The 22920-nt window shown below is 47.6% G+C and overlaps 1 protein-coding gene across 1 annotated transcript in view; it reads right to left on the bottom strand.

The window, feature by feature from the left end:
- ppl (periplakin) overlaps positions 1-7968 on the bottom strand; it is a 46138-nt gene extending 38170 nt beyond the window's left edge. The window contains exon 1 of the mRNA XM_090197671.1: positions 7591-7968. Within this exon, the coding sequence (XP_090053797.1) occupies positions 7591-7640 (50 nt within the window). The 5' untranslated portion in view covers positions 7641-7968. The remainder of the gene's footprint in view (positions 1-7590) is intronic.
- Between the last annotated feature and the right edge of the window lie 14952 nt (positions 7969-22920).

Genomic DNA, 22920 nt, shown 5'->3' with positions numbered 1-22920 from the left:
ATGGGGGTGGATGGAGGAATGGGGGTGGGTGGAGGAATGGGGGTGGGTGGAGGAATGGGGGTGGGTGGAGGAATGGGGGTGGGTGGAGGAATGGGGGTGGGTGGAGGATTGGGGGTGGGTGGAGGAGTGGGGGTGGATGGAGGAATGGATGGAGGAATGGGGGTGGATGGAGGAATGGATGGAGGAATGGATGGAGGAGTGGGGGTGGATGGAGGAATGGATGGAGGAATGGGGGTGGGTGGAGGAATGGGGGTGGATGGAGGAATGGGGGTGGGTGGAGGAATGGGGGTGGGTGGAGGAATGGATGGAGGAATGGGGGTGGATGGAGGAGTGGGGGTGGATGGAGGAATGGGGGTGGGTGGAGGAATGGGGGTGGGTGGAGGAATGGATGGAGGAATGGGGGTGGATGGAGGAATGGGGGTGGATGGAGGAATGGGGGTGGATGGAGGAGTGGGGGTGGATGGAGGAATGGGGGAGTGGATGGAGGAATGGGGGTGGGTGGAGGAGTGCGGGTGGATGGAGGAATGGGGGTGGATGGAGGAATGGGGGTGGGTGGAGGAATGGGGGTGGGTGGAGGAATGGATGGAGGAATGGGGGTGGGTGGAGGAATGGATGGAGGACTGGGGGTGGATGGAGGAATGGGGGTGGATGGAGGAATGGGGGAGTGGATGGGGGAATGGGGGAGTGGATGGAGGAATGGGGGTGGATGGAGGAGTGGGGGTGGATGGAGGAGTGGGGGTGGATGGAGGAATGGGGGTGGATGGAGGAGTGGGGGTGGATGGAGGAATGGGGGTGGATGGAGGAATGGGGGTGGATGGAGGAATGGGGGTGGATGGAGGAGTGGGGGTGGATGGAGGAATGGGGGTGGATGGAGGAATGGGGGTGGATGGAGGAGTGGGGGTGGATGGAGGAGTGGGGGTGGATGGAGGAATGGGGGTGGATGGAGGAGTGGGGGTGGATGGAGGAATGGGGGTGGATGGAGGAATGGGGGTGGGTGGAGGAATGGGGGTGGATGGAGGAATGGGGGTGGGTGGAGGAATGGGGGAGTGGATGGGGGAATGGGGGAGTGGATGGAGGAATGGATGGAGGAATGGGGGTGGGTGGAGGAATGGGGGTGGGTGGAGGAATGGGGGTGGATGGAGGAATGGGGGAGTGGATGGAGGAATGGGGGTGGATGGAGGAGTGGGGGTGGATGGAGGAATGGGGGTGGATGGAGGAGTGGGGGTGGATGGAGGAATGGGGGTGGATGGAGGAGTGGGGGTGGATGGAGGAATGGGGGTGGATGGAGGAGTGGGGGTGGATGGAGGAGTGGGGGTGGATGGAGGAATGGGGGTGGGTGGAGGAATGGGGGTGGATGGAGGAATGGGGGTGGGTGGAGGAATGGGGGAGTGGATGGGGGAATGGGGGAGTGGATGGAGGAATGGATGGAGGAATGGGGGTGGGTGGAGGAATGGGGGTGGATGGAGGAATGGGGGAGTGGATGGAGGAATGGGGTGGATGGAGGAATGGGGGTGGATGGAGGAATGGGGGTGGGTGGAGGAATGGGGGAGTGGGTGGAGGAATGGGGGTGGATGGAGGAATGGGGGAATGGGGGAATGGAGGAATGGGGGAATGGAGGAATGGGGGTGGGTGGAGGAGTGGGGGTGGATGGAGGAATGGGGGGTGGATGGGGGAATGGGGGAGTGGATGGAGGAATGGGGGTGGATGGAGGAATGGGGGTGGGTGGAGGAATGGGGGAGTGGGGGTGGATGGAGGAATGGGGGTGGATGGAGGAATGGGGGTGGATGGAGGAGTGGGGGTGGATGAAGGAGTGGGGGTGGATGGAGGAGGGGGTGGATGGAGGAGTGGGTGGATGGAGGAGTGGGGGTGGATGGAGGAGGTTAACTGCCTTGTTCAGGGGCAAAACGACCTTGTCAGGATTTGAACTTGCAACCTTTCGGTTACTAGTCCAACGCTCTAACCACTAGGCTACGCTGCCGCCCAGATATGTCTAGCATTAGTAGACAGGTGTTCTAATATCAGAAATGTACAACTGTTTGCTTATGTGACCTTTCAAGGCATTCATATTAAATCATATGTTAAGGTTTCCATGCCCCAGCTTGACATTTTAATTAAATCATAAATTATAGTCCTTGCCATATCTACTCAAAAGTCAGTGTGATTGCATTGCACACTGTGCAAAGAGTCTGGGTGTTTTCAACCACTGACAAACGGCTGGATTCTTGTGAAACTGGAACTGGCTCCAACTGGGGCAAAATTACATGATGTCCCTGGTTCCAACTGGGGCAAAATGACATGATGTCCCTGGTTCCAACTGGGGCAAAATGACATGATGTCCACAGTTTTTGTAAACTTTTACTTCTGTTGAGCTGATTATTTGACAATGTGATGCTTTGTGCAGAAAGTTGTTCTGTGTCTTGTCTTGTTTCCTGATTGTCAGGAAGGCTAGAGGTTATAAAAATAGATGTTTACAGTCTATAGGGGGAGGGACGGAGGAGTGGGGAGGGATGGAGGAGATATTGAGGAGTGGGGGTGGATGGAGGAGTGGGGGTGGATGGAGGAGTGGGGGTGGATGGAGGAGTGGGGGTGGATGGAGGAGGGATGGAGGAGTGGGGAGGGATGGAGGAGATATGGAGGAGTGGGGGTGGATGGAGGAGTGGGGGTGGATGGAGGAGATATGGAAGAGTGGGGGTGGATGGAGGAGTGGGGGTGGATGGAGGAGTGGGGGTGGATGGAGGAGTGGAGGTGTCTGGGTGTATGGAGGAGTGGGGGTGGATGGAGGAATGGGGGTGGATGGGGGAGGGATGGAGGAGGGGGGGTGGATGGGGGAGGGGTGGAGGAGTGGAGGTGGATGGAGGAGGGATGGAGGAGGGGGGGTGGATGGGGGAGGGGTGGAGGAGTGGAGGTGGATGGAGGAGGGATGGAGGAGGGACGTTATTATTGGTCAGTCATTTCTCTCCAACTCACTAATGAGGATGTGGGTGGCTTTCCTTTCCTGATATATGCTGATGAATAGACTCCTTACTGTCCTGTCCTGAGTGTGTCTTACAACATACATTCTCCCTACAACTGCTACTGCATGAAAAGCTAACATATGAGATGCATAATCTGAGTAGTGGACATTCAAATGGTTCTCTTTAGATTCACAGTCCAGCTCTCACTGTAGGACTTAATGTGAGTCCCAAATGGTTCTCTTTAGATTCACAGTCCAGCTCTCACTGTAGGACTTAATGTGAGTCCCAAATGGTTCTCTTTAGATTCAGTCCAGCTCTCACTGTAGGACTTAATGTGAGCCACAAATGGTTCTCTTTTGATTCAGTCCAGCTCTCACTGTAGGACTTAAAGTGAGTCCCAAATGGTTATCTTTAGATTCACAGTCCAGCTCTCACTGTAGGACTTAATGTGAGTCCCAAATGGTTATCTTTAGATTCACAGCCCAGCTCTCACTGCAGGACTTAAAGTGAGTCCCAAATGGTTCTCTTTTGATTCAGTCCAGCTCTCACTGTAGGACTTAATGTGAGTCCCAAATGGTTCTCTTTAGATTCAGTCCAGCTCTCACTGTAGGACTTCACGTGAGTGCCAAATGGTTCTCTTTAGATTCATTGCCCAGCTCTCACTGTAGGACTTAATGCCATTAGGGTCATACATCGCGTATCGTCCTTTATAGAACAAAGAGGCCTCAGGCTAATACAGTGTGTATCCTCCTTTATTAAACCAAACCTTTCACACTTGACAGTGTGTGTGTGTGTGAGTTCAAAGGCCATGTTGAAAGGGCCCTAATGCAGCGCTAGGTATTTTGTTAACCAGCCGTAGTGTGTGTGTATACACAGCTGATTTACATGATCAACGCTGGATGATGAGTCGGTTAGTTGAATGGGCTGTGTAGTGTGTTAGGACAGAGTCGGGGGTAACCCTGGCCTAAAAGGAAAAGGTACTCCTATAGAATGTCCTGGAAAGTACATCTGTGAGAGTTCTTATGACACAGTCATAGCAATAAGATGGCCGGCTAGCCTAGCGGTTCAGATCAAATCAAATCAAATGTTATTGGTCACATACACGTGTTTAGCAGATGTTATTGCGGGTGGAGCGAAATGCTTGAGCTTCTATCGCCAACAGTGCAGTAATATCTAACAAGTATTATAAACAGGGTGCATGCTGATTGGCTGACAGCTGTGGTATATCATACCGTATACCACGGGTATGATAAAACATGGATTTTTACTGCTCTAATTATGTTGGTAACCAGTTTATAATAGCAATATGGCACCTCGGGGGTGTGTGGCATATGGTCAATATACCACGACTAAGGGCTGTATCCAGGCACTCCTCGTTGCGTCGTGCTTAAGAACAGCCCTTAGCCGTGGTATATTTGCCATATACACCACACCCCCTTGGGCATTATTGCTAAAATATCTAACAATTCCACAAAATATACCAAATACACACAGATCTAAGTAAAGGAATGGAATTAACAATATACTGTATACACATACAGAGCGATGTCAGAGCGGCACGGACTAAGATACATTAGAATAGTATAGAATACAGTATATACATATGCGATGAGTAATGCATGGACTAAGATACAGTAGAATAATATAGAATACAGTATATACATATGAGATGAGTAATGCATGGACTAAGATACAGTAGAATAATATAGAATACAGTATATACATATGAGATGAGTAATGCATGGACTAAGATACAGTAGAATAATATAGAATACAGTATATACATATGAGATGAGTAATGCATGGACTAAAATACAGTAGAATAGTATAGAATACAGTATATACATATGAGATGAGTAATGCCAGATATGTAAACATTATCAAAGTGGCCAGTGATTTCTAGTCTGTCTATAGGAGAGTTGGACACACATCTCTCCGAATAAGGAGTAAAGTATTTCCAAGGAGAGGGAGAGAGGGACAAATTGTAACCAGAAGGTAACTATGAGTCGTTGAGGTTATGGTGGGAGGGATGAGATCCAGATGAACTTCGCAGCAACCAAGGCCCAGATCAGACAAACCCTTCCTAGACAACCAACTCCTTCAAATATGAACTTCCCAACAACCAAGGCCCAGATCAGACAAACCCTTCCTAGACCCCAACTCCTTCAAATATGAACTTCCCAACAACAAAGGCCCAGATCAGATCCATTAGGGTCCCTAGGAGTAGGAGCTAAGGGAAGGTACTAGGAACCTAAATGGAACTGGGCCCATGTCTCCATTCTGTCTCATCTGTTTGGGGTTCAGAAAGTTGAAACGTTCACAGCGTTACAGAATACAGCCACACTACATAGATCATCACTGTTCACTAGCCTCCAGCTGATAGGAGTACTACAGCAGACATGTGTCTCCTATCTGCAAATCTCTGAGGAAACCACCAATAACCCTGATCTGACTCAATCAAGACCTATTGAACACCCTTAAGACCACCAATAACTCTGATTAAATCACTGCCCCCAGGAAGTTGTGATGCATTTTCTAAAAATCCTGGTTGGACGACTCCGGATTCCCTCCTGATTCTATAAATCCTGGTAGGAGGACTCCGGATTCCCTCCTGATTCTATAAATCCTGGTAGGAGGACTCCGGATTCCCTCCTGATTCTATAAATCCTGGTAGGAGGACTCCGGATTCCCTCCTGATTCTAAAAATCCTGGTAGGAGGACTCCGGATTCCCTCCTGATTCTAAAAATCCTGGTAGGAGGACTCCGGATTCCCTCCTGATTCTAAAAATCCTGGTAGGAGGACTCCGGATTCCCTCCTGATTCTAAAAATCCTGGTAGGAGGACTCCGGATTCCCTCCTGATTCTAAAAATCCTGGTAGGAGGACTCCGGATTCCCTCCTGATTCTATAAATCCTGGTAGGAGGACTCCGGATTCCCTCCTGATTCTATAAATCCTACAACCAGCATTTCAGGAAAATCAGGGAGTATATTCAGAGTTTCAAGAATTTTGCAACCCTACACATAAATTACACACGCCCACACATGCATGCAAGCATGCACGCACACACACGCCCACACACACATAATGTGTGTGGTTTTCATTATTCCAACATTGTGTCTGACTCATACGTTGAAACATAAAAGCCTCATTCACTAACTAGAAACAGTTTTAAGCAGCTTGCTAGGCCTTTCCTTCCATATCAGACAAGATACATTCCCTTCTTTACTGAAGTCAATGATGAGCCACCCATGAAGCCTTTGTCCCAAACGGCTCCCTATTCCCAAAGGGCTCTAGTCAAAAGTAGTGCACTAATTAGGGAATAGGGTGCCCATTTGGGACGCACCCCGTCCCAGAGCCATACATTACATAGATAACCATTGGAAACAGATTAGCTAGCTAACCTCTCATGTTCCAAGCCACAGGAGTGTTGTTATTACTAGGTGGCCCTGACTCTATCCTGCCCCCCTCCTCCTCTTCCTACTCTCACTTGACGAGTGACAACCTGCATGCTCTGTGCTCTCTCTGTTCAGAGACACTGACTACAACCCAAATTAAACCCTATATAGTGCACTACTTTTGACCAGGGACGTGATCAGGGATCTGATCCCTATATAGTGCATTACTTTAGACCAGGACCCATAGGGCTCTGATGCCTATATAGTGCACTACTTTAGACCAGGGCCCATAGGGCTCTGTTCCCTATATAGAGCACTACTTTAGACCAGGGCCCATAGGGCTCTGTTCCCTATATAGAGCACTACTTTAGACCAGGGCCCATAGGGCTCTGTTCCCTATATAGAGCACTACTTTAGACCAGGGCCCATAGGGGTATAGTGTGCAGTGTGGGATGCATACACTGACTGCCCCAGAGAAGATCCAGTATAGCAAGTTCCTGAAGTGAGAGTGAAAAGTGACAGTTGAAAAGGTTGATAAATATTTTTAGATTTTTTTGGGGGGCAGCTCGTCACTAATTACACTGTTCACATGTAGGAGTGCATGGTTAAACACCTCACTGTATAATTATATAGGGATTTATATTGTTTATAAGAACAAAGACACGATTGGGTTCAATTTCTTATTTTTTTGCCCGATATAGTAGCCTGATATTTTACTATATTTCGGCAAAAGTGAGGTCAATACTTTCTTTAAGTGAAAAGTAGTTGAACAGGAGTGGGTTGAAGTCCATCACGGTGTATTCTCTCACTCTACCCCGAAAGCCAAAGCTATCAAACCTGTTACTGCCACTAACATACAGCCGCGCCCTCTGGTCAAATTAAAAGGACGTTCAAGTGTATAAACTAAGGCTACACAAAACAATATCATTAAAAGCCATTTTCCAGAGTTGTATAAACTTTGGAATATGACTTAACCCCCCATGCAACGTGGCTTAATTTATTGTATTACATAGTCCTACAATGTCCCAGAAGTGTCGTCAAGTTATAAAATACGCATTATCATAAACTATCATAAATATAATCCCGAAGCATACTGACAGAGTTGTCACTTTGTCAAACGTCCAACTTCACTTTATCTTTCCTAATGCGACATTAAAAGAAACTTGCACAGTGATTACAAAGTTACAACTCGCTATCTATAACCACCAAGAAAACTTTCAACATAGAAACAACTACTCACTTTTTCGTTTGCGTGATGGTCACGCTCTTCGAGGGTTTTTTCTTGAACATTTTGCCAGCGGGACGACTCGGATTCTTCTCCCGTAAACACCTGTCTCTTCTTGTGCTTCTCTCTGTGAAGATATCCCGCGGGGAGAGGTGAGGCGTCTTCCTGAGTTCTCTGGTATGTTCTCTCTCTTCCTCGGACAGGTAGGTAGGTATGCCCCAGAACGCTCCACACACACAAATGGGAAAGTCAAATGATGAGATTCGGCGACGCCCACCAGCGCTAATTCCTTCCAGCAGTCAGTCAGCACAGGAAAACTGATCCGCAGTAAAGGAGGGGGGTGCTGTGGATTTCTCCCTGTATGTGTTGCATACCTGTCACCTATGAACGCGTGGGCGGGGCTGGCTTTATGCTTTTCCATACAGGTTACAGGTGGATACCGCACCTTTTAGGTATGAACGTTGGTACTATGTTATCAACACATTGCCATTTGCTCAGATGAAAATGCAGCTACCAGTGTTTGAGAGAGCAGTCAAAGCAGTGTTCAATAGCAAATCTATGACATTGTTATTACAGGTCAGGCTGTAATACGTTGATATATTGGTTACAGGTCAGGCTGTAATACGTTGATATATTGGTTACAGGTCAGGCTGTAATACGTTGATATATTGGTTACAGGTCAGGCTGTTGCTATATTGGTTACAGGTCAGGGTGTAATACGTTGATATATTGGTTACAGGTCAGGCTGTAATATGTTGATATATTGGTTACAGGTCAGACTGTTGATATATTGGTTACAGGTCAGGCTGTTGATATATTGGTTACAGGTCAGGCTGTTGATATATTGGTTACAGGTCAGGCTGTAATATGTTGATATATTGGTTACAGGTCAGGGTGTAATACATTGATATATTGGTTACAGGTCAGGGTGTAATACATTGATATATTGGTTACAGGTCAGGGTGTAATATATTGATATATTGGCTACAGGTCAGGGTGTAATACGTTGATATATTGGTTACAGGTCAGGCTGTAATATATTGGTTACAGGTCAGGGTGTAATATGTTGACACATGTTGAGGCACTGCATCTCAGTGCTCGAGGCGTCATTACAGACACCCTGGTTCGAATCCAGACTGTATCACAATCGGCCATGATTGGGAGTCATATAGGGCGGTGCACAATTGGCCCAGAGTCGTCCGGGTTTGGCCGGGGTAGGCTGTCATTGTAAATAAGAATTTGTTCTTAACTGACTTAGCTAAATAAAGGTTAAATAAAAAATAAATAAAATAATTACATTTAAAATGTTGGACCAGTTTACCGTTATCAGAAGTAGTGTGTGTCATAATATAGTGTCACAGTGTTGACCATGGTTCTGAGGGGGAGGAGTTATAATGTGTCATAATATAGTGTCACAGTGTTGACCATGGTTCTGAGGGGGAGGAGTTATAGTGTGTGTCATAATATAGTGTCACAGTGTTGACCATGGTTCTGAGGGGGAGGAGTTATAGTGTGTGTCATAATATAGTGTCACAGTGTTGACCATGGTTCTGAGGGGGAGGAGTTATAGTGTGTGTCATAATATAGTGTCACAGTGTTGACCATGGTTCTGAGGGGGAGGAGTTATAGTGTGTCATAATATAGTGTCACAGTATTGACAATGGTTCTGAGGGGGAGGAGTTATAGTGTGTGTCATAATATAGTGTCACAGTGTTAACCATGGTTCTGAGGGGGAGGAGTTATAGTGTGTGTCATAATATAGTGTCACAGTGTTGACCATGGTTCTGAGGGGGAGGAGTTATAGTGTGTGTCATAATATAGTGTCACAGTGTTGACCATGGTTCTGAGGAGGAGGAGTTATAGTGTGTCATAATATAGTGTCACAGTGTTGACCATGGTTCTGAGGGGGAGGAGTTATAGTGTGTGTCATAATATAGTGTCACAGTGTTGACCATGGTTCTGAGGGGGAGGAGTTATAGTGTGTGTCATAATATAGTGTCACAGTGTTGACCATGGTTCTGAGGAGGAGGAGTTATAGTGTGTCATAATATAGTGTCACAGTGTTGACCATGGTTCTGAGGGGGAGGAGTTATAGTGTGTGTCATAATATAGTGTCACAGTGTTGACCATGGTTCTGAGGAGGAGGAGTTATAGTGTGTCATAATATAGTGTCACAGTGTTGACCATGGTTCTGAGGGGGAGGAGTTATAGTGTGTGTCATAATATAGTGTCACAGTGTTGACCATGGTTCTGAGGGGGAGGAGTTATAGTGTGTCATAATATAGTGTCACAGTGTTGACCATGGTTCTGAGGGGGAGGAGTTATAGTGTGTCATAATATAGTGTCACAGTGTTGACCATGGTTCTGAGGGGGAGGAGTTATAGTGTGTGTCATAATATAGTGTCACAGTGTTGACCATGGTTCTGAGGGGGAGGAGTTATAGTGTGTGTCATAATATAGTGTCACAGTGTTGACCATGGTTCTGAGGGGGAGGAGTTATAGTGTGTTTCATAATATCGTGTCACAGTGTTGACCATGGTTCTGAGGGGGAGGAGTTATAGTGTGTGTCATAATATAGTGTCACAGTGTTGACCATGGTTCTGAGGGGGAGGAGTTATAGTGTGTCATAATATAGTGTCACAGTGTTGACCATGGTTCTGAGGAGGAGGAGTTATAGTGTGTCATAATATAGTGTCACAGTGTTGACCATGGTTCTGAGGAGGAGGAGTTATAGTGTGTCATAATATAGTGTCACAGTGTTGACCATGGTTCTGAGGAGGAGGAGTTATAGTGTGTGTCATAATATAGTGTCACAGTGTTGACCATGGTTCTGAGGGGGAGGAGTTATAGTGTGTGTCATAATATAGTGTCACAGTGTTGACCATGGTTCTGAGGGGGAGGAGTTATAGTGTGTCATAATATAGTGTCACAGTGTTGACCATGGTTCTGAGGAGGAGGAGTTATAGTGTGTCATAATATAGTGTCACAGTGTTGACCATGGTTCTGAGGGGGAGGAGTTATAGTGTGTCATAATATAGTGTCACAGTGTTGACCATGGTTCTGAGGAGGAGGAGTTATAGTGTGTCATAATATAGTGTCACAGTGTTGACCATGGTTCTGAGGAGGAGGAGTTATAGTGTGTCATAATATAGTGTCACAGTGTTGACCATGGTTCTGAGGGGGAGGAGTTATAGTGTGTCATAATATAGTGTCACAGTATTGACAATGGTTCTGAGGGGGAGGAGTTATAGTGTGTGTCATAATATAGTGTCACAGTGTTGACCATGGTTCTGAGGGGGAGGAGTTATAGTGTGTGTCATAATATAGTGTCACAGTGTTGACCATGGTTCTGAGGGGGAGGAGTTATAGTGTGTCATAATATAGTGTCACAGTGTTGACCATGGTTCTGAGGAGGAGGAGTTATAGTGTGTGTCATAATATAGTGTCACAGTGTTGACCATGGTTCTGAGGGGGAGGAGTTATAGTGTGTGTCATAATATAGTGTCACAGTGTTGACCATGGTTCTGAGGGGGAGGAGTTATAGTGTGTGTCATAATATAGTGTCACAGTGTTGACCATGGTTCTGAGGAGGAGGAGTTATAGTGTGTCATAATATAGTGTCACAGTGTTGACCATGGTTCTGAGGAGGAGGAGTTATAGTGTGTCATAATATAGTGTCACAGTGTTGACCATGGTTCTGAGGGGGAGGAGTTATAGTGTGTCATAATATAGTGTCACAGTGTTGACCATGGTTCTGAGGGGGAGGAGTTATAGTGTGTGTCATAATATAGTGTCACAGTGTTGACCATGGTTCTGAGGGGGAGGAGTTATAGTGTGTCATAATATAGTGTCAGTGTTGACCATGGTTCTGAGGAGGAGGAGTTATAGTGTGTTTCATAATATAGTGTCACAGTGTTGACCATGGTTCTGAGGGGGAGGAGTTATAGTGTGTGTCATAATATAGTGTCACAGTGTTGACCATGGTTCTGAGGAGGAGTTATAGTGTGTGTCATAATATAGTGTCACAGTGTTGACCATGGTTCTGAGGGGGAGGAGTTATAGTGTGTCATAATATAGTGTCACAGTGTTGACCATGGTTCTGAGGAGGAGGAGTTATAGTGTGTTTCATAATATAGTGTCACAGTGTTGACCATGGTTCTGAGGGGGAGGAGTTATAGTGTGTCATAATATAGTGTCACAGTGTTGACCATGGTTCTGAGGGGGAGGAGTTATAGTGTGTCATAATATAGTGTCACAGTGTTGACCATGGTTCTGAGGAGGAGGAGTTATAGTGTGTCATAATATAGTGTCACAGTGTTGACCATGGTTCTGAGGGGGAGGAGTTATAGTGTGTGTCATAATATCGTGTCACAGTGTTGACCATGGTTCTGAGGGGGAGGAGTTATAGTGTGTCATAATATAGTGTCACAGTGTTGACCATGGTTCTGAGGGGGAGGAGTTATAGTGTGTGTCATAATATAGTGTCACAGTGTTGACCATGGTTCTGAGGGGGAGGAGTTATAGTGTGTGTCATAATATAGTGTCACAGTGTTGACCATGGTTCTGAGGGGGAGGAGTTATAGTGTGTGTCATAATATAGTGTCACAGTGTTGACCATGGTTCTGAGGGGGAGGAGTTATAGTGTGTCATAATATAGTGTAACAGTGTTGACCATGGTTCTGAGGAGGAGGAGTTATAGTGTGTGTCATAATATAGTGTCACAGTGTTGACCATGGTTCTGAGGGGGAGGAGTTATAGTGTGAGTCATAATATAGTGTCACAGTGTTGACCATGGTTCTGAGGGGGAGGAGTTATAGTGTGTGTTATAATATAGTGTCACAGTGTTGACCATGGTTCTGAGGGGGAGGAGTTATAGTGTGTGTTATAATATAGTGTCACAGTGTTGACCATGGTTCTGAGGGGGAGGAGTTATAGTGTGTGTCATAATATAGTGTCACAGTGTTGACCATGGTTCTGAGGGGGAGGAGTTATAGTGTGTCATAATATAGTGTCACAGTGTTGACCATGGTTCTGAGGGGGAGGAGTTATAGTGTGTGTCATAATATAGTGTCACAGTGTTGACCATGGTTCTGAGGGGGAGGAGTTATAGTGTGTCATAATATAGTGTCACAGTGTTGACCATGGTTCTGAGGGGGAGGAGTTATAGTGTGTCATAATATAGTGTCACAGTATTGACCATGGTTCTGAGGAGGAGGAGTTATAGTGTGTCATAATATAGTGTAACAGTGTTGACCATGGTTCTGAGGGGGAGGAGTTATAGTGTGTGTCATAATATAGTGTCACAGTGTTGACCATGGTTCTGAGGGGGAGGAGTTATAGTGTGTCATAATATAGTGTCACAGTGTTGACCATGGTTCTGAGGGGGAGGAGTTATAGTGTGTCATAATATAGTGTCACAGTGTTGACCATGGTTCTGAGGGGGAGGAGTTATAGTGTGTGTCATAATATAGTGTCACAGTGTTGACCATGGTTCTGAGGGGGAGGAGTTATAGTGTGTCATAATATAGTGTCAGTGTTGACCATGGTTCTGAGGAGGAGGAGTTATAGTGTGTTTCATAATATAGTGTCACAGTGTTGACCATGGTTCTGAGGGGGAGGAGTTATAGTGTGTGTCATAATATAGTGTCACAGTGTTGACCATGGTTCTGAGGAGGAGTTATAGTGTGTGTCATAATATAGTGTCACAGTGTTGACCATGGTTCTGAGGGGGAGGAGTTATAGTGTGTCATAATATAGTGTCACAGTGTTGACCATGGTTCTGAGGAGGAGGAGTTATAGTGTGTTTCATAATATAGTGTCACAGTGTTGACCATGGTTCTGAGGGGGAGGAGTTATAGTGTGTCATAATATAGTGTCACAGTGTTGACCATGGTTCTGAGGGGGAGGAGTTATAGTGTGTCATAATATAGTGTCACAGTGTTGACCATGGTTCTGAGGAGGAGGAGTTATAGTGTGTCATAATATAGTGTCACAGTGTTGACCATGGTTCTGAGGGGGAGGAGTTATAGTGTGTGTCATAATATCGTGTCACAGTGTTGACCATGGTTCTGAGGGGGAGGAGTTATAGTGTGTCATAATATAGTGTCACAGTGTTGACCATGGTTCTGAGGGGGAGGAGTTATAGTGTGTGTCATAATATAGTGTCACAGTGTTGACCATGGTTCTGAGGGGGAGGAGTTATAGTGTGTGTCATAATATAGTGTCACAGTGTTGACCATGGTTCTGAGGGGGAGGAGTTATAGTGTGTGTCATAATATAGTGTCACAGTGTTGACCATGGTTCTGAGGGGGAGGAGTTATAGTGTGTCATAATATAGTGTAACAGTGTTGACCATGGTTCTGAGGAGGAGGAGTTATAGTGTGTGTCATAATATAGTGTCACAGTGTTGACCATGGTTCTGAGGGGGAGGAGTTATAGTGTGAGTCATAATATAGTGTCACAGTGTTGACCATGGTTCTGAGGGGGAGGAGTTATAGTGTGTGTTATAATATAGTGTCACAGTGTTGACCATGGTTCTGAGGGGGAGGAGTTATAGTGTGTGTTATAATATAGTGTCACAGTGTTGACCATGGTTCTGAGGGGGAGGAGTTATAGTGTGTGTCATAATATAGTGTCACAGTGTTGACCATGGTTCTGAGGGGGAGGAGTTATAGTGTGTCATAATATAGTGTCACAGTGTTGACCATGGTTCTGAGGGGGAGGAGTTATAGTGTGTGTCATAATATAGTGTCACAGTGTTGACCATGGTTCTGAGGGGGAGGAGTTATAGTGTGTCATAATATAGTGTCACAGTGTTGACCATGGTTCTGAGGGGGAGGAGTTATAGTGTGTCATAATATAGTGTCACAGTATTGACCATGGTTCTGAGGAGGAGGAGTTATAGTGTGTCATAATATAGTGTAACAGTGTTGACCATGGTTCTGAGGGGGAGGAGTTATAGTGTGTGTCATAATATAGTGTCACAGTGTTGACCATGGTTCTGAGGGGGAGGAGTTATAGTGTGTCATAATATAGTGTCACAGTGTTGACCATGGTTCTGAGGAGGAGGAGTTATAGTGTGTGTTATAATATAGTGTCACAGTGTTGACCATGGTTCTGAGGAGGAGTTATAGTGTGTGTCATAATATAGTGTCACAGTGTTGACCATGGTTCTGAGGGGGAGGAGTTATAATGTGTCATAATATAGTGTCACAGTGTTGACCATGGTTCTGAGGAGGAGGAGTTATAGTGTGTGTCATAATATAGTGTCACAGTGTTGACCATGGTTCTGAGGGGGAGGAGTTATAGTGTGTCATAATATAGTGTCACAGTGTTGACCATGGTTCTGAGGAGGAGGAGTTATAGTGTGTGTCATAATATAGTGTCACAGTGTTGACCATGGTTCTGAGGGGGAGGAGTTATAGTGTGTCATAATATAGTGTCACAGTGTTGACCATGGTTCTGAGGGGGAGGAGTTATAATGTGTGTCATAATATAGTGTCACAGTGTTGACCATGGTTCTGAGGGGGAGGAGTTATAGTGTGTGTCATAATATAGTGTCACAGTGTTGACCATGGTTCTGAGGGGGAGGAGTTATAGTGTGTCATAATATAGTGTCACAGTGTTGACCATGGTTCTGAGGAGGAGGAGTTATAGTGTGTCACAATATAGTGTAACAGTGTTGACCATGGTTCTAGTTGCCCAATGCTACATTGTAACCATGGAAACAGAACAGCATATGTTACTCCTCTCTCAGCTATGGAACCCAAGTGTGACTCGATGACAAGGACACTCCCTTGGGGTGTGTGTTTGTGTTTGTTTGGGAGAGGGAGTGACTCTTCAAAAGGACTGGCAGAGCCTGTCTGACCTGCCACAGCCTCCTCACACTGTGTTTCAGGAGTCTTCTCATCCTAACTAGGCCAAGTGTGTCTTCTTGAGAGAGAGAGAGAGAGAGAGAGAGAGAGAGAGAGAGAGAGAGAGACAGAGAGAGACAGAGAGAGAGAGAGAGACAGAGAGAGAGAGAGAGAGAGAGAGAGAGAGAGAGACAGAGAGAGAGAGAGAGACAGAGAGAGAGACAGAGAGAGAGACAGAGAGAGAGAGAGAGAGAGAGACAGAGAGAGAGAGAGAGAGAGAGAGAGAGAGACAGAGAGAGAGAGAGAGAGAGAGAGAGAGACAGAGAGAGAGAGAGAGAGAGAGAGAGAGAGAGAGAGAGAGAGAGAGAGAGAGAGAGAGAGAGACAGAGAGAGAGAGAGAGAGAGACAGAGACAGAGAGAGAGAGAGAGAGAGAGAGAGAGAGAGAGAGAGAGAGAGAGAGAGAGAGAGAGAGAGAGAGAGAGAGAGAGAGAGAGATAGAGAGAGAGAGAACAGAAATTTAAACAAAGAGTCAGCACCACACCAAGTTGCATCCCAAGCGGCACCCTATTCCCTATGGTCCTGGTCTAAAGTAGTGCACTATAAAGGGAACAGAACCCCTATGGTCCTGGTCTAAAGTAGTGCACTATATAGGGAACAGACCCCTATGGTCCTGGTCTAAAGTAGTGCACTATAAGGGAACAGACCCCCATGGTCCTGGTCTAAAGTAGTGCACTATATAGGGAACAGAACCCTATGGTCCTGGTCTAAAGTAGTGCACTATAAAGGGGACTAGGGTGACATTTGGAATGCTACCACTGTTTACACTGTCATGTCTGCAGCCTGTGATTATATGCAGCTCTGCTCCCTGGCCCCTGTGTGTGTGTGTGTGTGTGTGTGTGTGTGTGTGTGTGTGTGTGTGTGTGTGTGTGTGTGTGTGTGTGTGAGAGCTGTGGTCAGGAAACACCACTATCTGCTGAAAGGAAGAGCCAGAGGAACTGATCACGCTGAACACAACCAGAACCAGTTAGTCATTAGAGACGTGTGTGACTGTGTTACTGTGTTACTGTGTTACTGTGACTGTGTTACTGTGTTACTGTGACTGTGTTAATGTGTTACTGTGACTGTGTTACTGCGACTGTGTTACTGTGTTACTGTGACTGTGTTACTGTGTTACTGTGACTGTGTTACTGTGTATGTGTTACTGCGACTGTGTTACTGTGTTACTGTGACTGTGTTACTGTGACTGTGTTGCTGTGTCTGTGTTACTGTGACTGTGTTACTGTGTTACTGTGACTGTCTTACTGTTACTGTGTCTGTGTTACTGTGACTGTGTTACTGTGTCTGTGTTACTGTGTCTGTGTTACTGCGACTGTGTTACTGTGTTACTGTGACTGTGTTACTGTGACTGTGTTACTGTGTCTGTGTTACTGTGACTGTGTTACTGTGTTACTGTGACTGTCTTACTGTGTCTGTGTTACTGTGTCTGTGTTACTGTGACTGTGTTACTGTGTCTGTGTTACTGTGTCTGTGTTACTGTGACTATGTTACTGTGACTATGTTACAGCGACTGTGTGTCTGTGTTACTGTGTCTGTGTTACTGTGTCTGTGTTACTGTGTCTGTGTTACTGTGACTATGTTACAGCGACTGTGTGTCTGTGTTACTGTGACTGTGTGTCTGTCTGTGTGACTGTGTCTGTTTCTGTGTGTCTGTGTGTCTGTGTGACTGTGACTGTGTGTGTGTGACTGTGTGTCTGTATGACTGTGTCTGTGTGTCTGTGTGACTGTGACTCTGTGTGACTGTCTGTGTCTGTTTGTCTGTGTGACTGTGACTGTGTGTGTGTGACTGTGTGTCCGTGTGACTGTCTGTGACCACAGCAAAAAGGGCGAAAGAGAAAGTGTGTGTTAATGTTCAGACGTGTGTAGGGAAGTGTGTGTGTGTGTGTGTGTGTGAGGCTGTGTGTGTGTGTGTGTGTGTGAGGCTGTTTGTGTGTGTGTGTGAGGCTGTGTGTGTGAGGCTGTGTGTGTGTGTGTGTGTGTGTGTGTGTGTGTGTGTGTGTGTGTGTGAGAGGCTGTGTGTGTGTGTGTGTGTGTGTGAGGCTGTGTGAGGCTGTGTGTGTGTGTGTGTGTGTATGTGAGGCTATGTGTGTGTGTGTGTGTGTGTGTGTGTGTGTGTGTGTGTGTGTGTGTGTGTGTGTGTGTGTGTGTGTGTGTGTGGGTGTATGTTAGGCTGTGTGTGTGTGTGTGTGTGTGTGTGTGTGAGAATGTGTGTGTGTGTGTGTGTATGTTAGGCTGTGTGTGTGTGTGTGTGTGTGTGTGTGTGTGTGAGAATGTGTGTGTGTGTGTGTGTATGTGAGGCTGTGTATGTGAGGCTGTGTGTGTGAGGCTGTATGTGAGGCTGTGTGTGAGGCTGTGTGTGAGGCTGTGTGTGTGAGGCTGTGTGTGAGGCTGTGTGTGTGTGTGAGGCTGTGTGTGTGTGTGTGAGGCTGTGTGTGTGAGGCTGTGTGTGAGGCTGTGTGTGTGAGCCTGTGTGTGTGTGAGGCTGTGTGTGTGAGACTGTGTGTGTGAGGCTGTGTGTGTATGTGAGGCTGTGTGTGAGGCTGTGTGTGTGAGGCTGTGTGTGTGAGGCTGTGTGTGTGTGAGGCTGTGTGTGTGAGACTGTGTGTGTGAGGCTGTGTGTGTATGTGAGGCTGTGTGTGAGGCTGTGTGTGTGTGAGGCTGTGTGTGTGAGACTGTGTGTGTGAGGCTGTGTGTGTATGTGAGGCTGTATGTGAGGCTGTGTGTGTGAGGCTGTGTGTGTGAGGCTGTGTGTGTATGTGAGGCTGTATGTGAGGCTGTGTGTGTGAGGCTGTGTGTGTGAGGCGGTGTGTGTATGTGAGGCTGTATGTGAGGCTGTGTGTGTGAGGCTGTGTGTGTGAGTCTGTGTGTGTGAGGCGGTGTGTGTATGTGAGGCTGTATGTGAGGCTGTGTGTGTATGTGAGGCTGTGTGTGTATGTGAGGCTGTGTGTGTATGTGAGGCTGTGTGTGTATGTGAGGCTGTATGTGAGGCTGTGTGTGTATGTGAGGCTGTGTGTGTATGTGAGGCTGTGTGTGTATGTGAGGCTGTGTGTGTATGTGAGGCTGTATGTGAGGCTGTGTGTGTGTGTATGTGTTCAGATGGATGGAAACTTAACAGCATGTTGTTGAGTTATCCCCCCTCCCAGACCCATCAGCCCAAGGCCTTGCTGAATGTAATGTCAACAGCACCACCATTGTTCCCTGCATCACAGTCAACAGGTGTCAGATGGACATGTCAGTGCTGGGCTGCTGGGCTGCTGGCAGAGATAATGGGGCTGGGCTGCTGGCAGAGATAATGGTGCTGGGCTGCTGGCAGAGATAACATTGACATGTCAGTGCTGGGCTGCTGACAGAGATAATGGTGCTGGGCTGCTGGGCAGAGATAATGGTGCTGGGCTGCTGGGCAGAGATAACGATGACATGTCAGTGCTGGGCTGCTGACAGAGATAATGGTGCTGGGCTGCTGGCAGAGATAATGGTGCTGGGCTGCTGGGCAGAGTTAACAGTGACATGTCAGTGCTGGGCTGCTGACAGAGATAACAGTGACATGTCAGGGCTGGGCTGCTGACAGAGATAACAGTGACATGTCAGTGCTGGGCTGCTGACAGAGATAATGGTGCTGGGCTGCTGGCAGAGATAATGGTGACATGTCAGGGCTGGGCTGCTGGCAGAGATAATGGTGACATGTCAGGGCTGGGCTGCTGGCAGAGATAATGGTGCTGGGCTGCTGACAGAGATAACAGTGACATGTCAGGGCTGGGCTGCTGACAGAGATAATGGTGCTGTGCTGTTGGCAGAGATAATGGTGCTGGGCTGCTGGCAGAGATAACGGTGACATGTCAGGGCTGGGCTGCTGACAGAGATAATGGTGACATGTCAGGGCTGGGCTGCTGGCAGAGATAATGGTGCTGGGCTGCTGGCAGAGATAACAGTGACATATCAGTGCTGGGCTGTTGACAGAGATAACGGTGACATATCAGTGCTGGGCTGTTGACAGAGATAACGGTGACATATTAGTGCTGGGCTGTTGACAGAGATAACGGTGACATGTCAGTGCTGGTCTGCTGGCAGAGATAACGGTGACATGTCAGTGCTGGGCTGCTGACAGAGATAACAGTGACATGTCAGTGCTGGGCTGTTGACAGAGATAATGGTGACATGTCAGGGCTGGGCTGCTGGCAGAGATAATGGTGCTGGGCTGCTGGCAGAGATAACGGTGACATGTCAGGGCTGGGCTGCTGGCAGAGATAATGGTGACATGTCAGGGCTGGGCTGCTGGCAGAGATAGTGGTGCTGGGCTGCTGGCAGAGATAACAGTGACAGGGACACAACACAATGAGGTCATCCTGTTCTGAACCTCCCAGAGGATGCTTTCAGAGCATTAGAGGTGAGCTTGTCCCACAGAATGACATTCACTAAGTAAAGCCCAGTAGTTAAAAGATCTGTGGCAATGTTGATATATTTAGTGTGTGTGGGTGTCTATATATATACGTGTGAGTGTGTGTGTGTGTTTATATATATATATGTGTGTGTGTGTGTGTGTGTGTGTCTGTCTGTGTGTGTGTGTGTTTGCTGTGGGTTGTCAGAGTTCCTGTGTTTGACCTATTATGTCCCTCTCTATTCCAGAGAAGTCTCTTTATACGGCTGGTTGACGCCCCAAGGGTCACAACCTACACCCTCTGGCCCCTAGAGCGAGCTCAACTTCATTTGTCCGACCCTGTGTTTGTATGTGTGTGTGTGTGTGTGTGTGTGTGTGTGTGTGTGTGTAGACTCTTGAAGGATTGTGTGGGTACTGGCATAAACTGTGGTTTACCAGTCAAGTATCAACATGTGGTCTCGGAAGTTACATTATTCAGACCTCTAATAGCCATGTGGTCTGTGAAGATATTTTTGTGTGTGTGAGTGTGTAGGTAGAGTCAGTGTGTGGGTAGAGTCAGTGTGTGGGTAGAGTCCAGTGTGTGGGTAGAGTCCAGTGTGTGGGTAGAGTCCAGTGTGTGGGTAGAGTCCAGTGTGTGGGTAGAGTCAGTGTGTGGGTAGAGTCCAGTGTGTGGGTAGAGTCAGTGTGTGCGTAGAGTCCAGTGTGTGGGTGGAGTACAGTGTGTGGGTAGAGTCCAGTGTGTGAGTAGAGTCTAGTGTGTGGGTGGAGTCCAGTGTGTGGGTAGAGTCCAGTGTGTGGGTGGAGTCCAGTGTGTGGGTAGAGTCAGTGTGTGGGTAGAGTCCAGTGTGTGGGTAGAGTCAGTGTGTGGGTAGAGTCCAGTGTGTGGGTAGAGTCAGTGTGTGGGTAGAGTCCAGTGTGTGGGTAGAGTCAGTGTGTGGGTAGAGTCCAGTGTGTGGGTAGAGTCAGTGTGTGGGTAGAGTCCAGTGTGTGGGTAGAGTCCAGTGTGTGGGTAGAGTCCAGTGTGTGGGTGGAGTCCAGTGTGTGGGTAGAGTCCAGTGTGTGGGTAGAGTCCAGTGTGTGGGTAGAGTCAGTGTGTGCGTAGAGTCCAGTGTGTGGGTGGAGTACAGTGTGTGGGAAGAGTCCAGTGTGTGGGTGGAGTCCAGTGTGTGGGTGGAGTCCAGTGTGTGGGTAGAGTCCAGTGTGTGGGTAGAGTCCAGTGTGTGAGTAGAGTCTAGTGTGTGGGTGGAGTCCAGTGTGTGGGTAGAGTCCAGTGTGTGGGTGGAGTCCAGTGTGTGGGTAGAGTCCAGTGTGTGGGTAGAGTCCAGTGTGTGGGTGGAGTCCAGTGTGTGGGTAGAGTCCAGTGTGTGGGTAGAGTCAGTGTGTGGGTGGAGTCCAGTGTGTGGGTAGAGTCAGTGTGTGGGTAGAGTCAGTGTGTGGGTAGAGTCAGTGTGTGGGTAGAGTCAGTGTGTGGGTAGAGTCAAGTGTGTGGGTAGAGTCCAGTGTGTGGGTAGAGTCCAGTGTGTGGGCATAGTGCAAAAAAGGGTCAATGCAGGTAGTCTGGGTAGCCATCTGATTAGCTATTTAGCAGTCTTGTTTAGCAGTCTTGTTTAGCAGTCTTGTTTAGCAGTCTTGTTTAGCAGTCTTGTTTAGAAGTCTCACGGCTTGGGATTAAAAGCTGTTCAGGGTCCTATTGGTTCCAGTCACGGTGCATTGGTACCGCTTGCCGTTCGGTAGCAGAGAGAACAGTCTGTGGCTTGGTACCGCTTGCCGTTCGGTAGCAGAGGGAACAGTCTGTGGCTTGGTACCGCTTGCCGTTCGGTAGCAGAGAGAACAGTCTGTGGCTTGGTACCGCTTGCCGTTCGGTAGCAGAGAGAACAGTCTGTGTCTTGGTACCGCTTGCCGTTCGGTAGCAGAGAGAACAGTCTGTGGCTTGGTACCGCTTGCCGTTCGGTAGCAGAGAGAACAGTCTGTGGCTTGGTACCGCTTGCCGTTCGGTAGCAGAGAGAGAACAGTCTGTGGCTTGGTACCGCTTGCCGTTCGGTAGCAGAGAGAGAACAGTCTGTGGCTTGGTACCGCTTGCCGTTCGGTAGCAGAGAGAGAACAGTCTGTGGCTTGGTACCGCTTGCCGTTCGGTAGCAGAGAGAACAGTCTGTGGCTTGGTACCGCTTGCCGTTCGGTAGCAGAGCGAGAACAGTCTGCGGCTTGGTACCGCTTGCCGTTCGGTAGCAGAGAGAGAACAGTCTGTGGCTTGGTACCGCTTGCCGTTCGGTAGCAGAGAGAACAGTCTGTGGCTTGGTACCGCTTGCCGTTCGGTAGCAGAGAGAACAGTCTGTGGCTTGGTACCGCTTGCCGTTCGGTAGCAGAGAGAACAGTCTGTGTCTTGGTACCGCTTGCCGTTCGGTAGCAGAGAGAACAGTCTGTGGCTTGGTACCGCTTGCCGTTCGGTAGCAGAGAGAGAACAGTCTGTGTCTTGGTACCGCTTGCCGTTCGGTAGCAGAGAGAACAGTCTGTGGCTTGGTACCGCTTGCCGTTCGGTAGCAGAGAGAACAGTCTGTGGCTTGGTACCGCTTGCCGTTCGGTAGCAGAGAGAACAGTCTGTGGCTTGGGTGACTGGAGTCTTTCACATCGTCTGGTATAGAGGTCCTGGGTGGCAAGAAGCTGGGTCGTACGCACTACCCTCTGTAGCGCCTTGCGGTCGGATACCAAGCAGTTTCCATACTAAGCGGTGATGTAGCCAGGCAAGATGCTCTCGATGGTGCAGCTCTAGAACTTGTTGAGGATCTGAGGGCCTATACCGTTACACTGGCCCCATCAGTAGTGCATTCTTACACCGAGAATGTAGGTTAGAATCCATGGAGGGTACAGTCCTCTCTGTCTCTCTCTCTCTCTCTCTCTCTCTCTCTCTCTCTCTCTCTCTCTCTCTCTCTCTCTCTCTCTCTCTGTCTCTCTCTCTCTCTGTCTCTCTCTCTCTCTCTCTCTTTCTCTCTCTCTGTTTCTCTGTCTCTCTCTCTCTGTCTCTCTCTCTCTCTCTCCCCCTCTCTCCCTCTCTCTCTCATTCT

The sequence above is a fragment of the Oncorhynchus mykiss genome, chromosome 13 (assembly GCF_057628025.1).
Source record: "Oncorhynchus mykiss isolate SJ-2025 chromosome 13, ASM5762802v1, whole genome shotgun sequence".
NCBI lineage: Eukaryota > Metazoa > Chordata > Actinopteri > Salmoniformes > Salmonidae > Oncorhynchus > Oncorhynchus mykiss.
The sequence above is the reverse complement of the archived record's forward strand: the minus strand, read 5'-3'. Positions and strand labels throughout refer to the sequence as shown.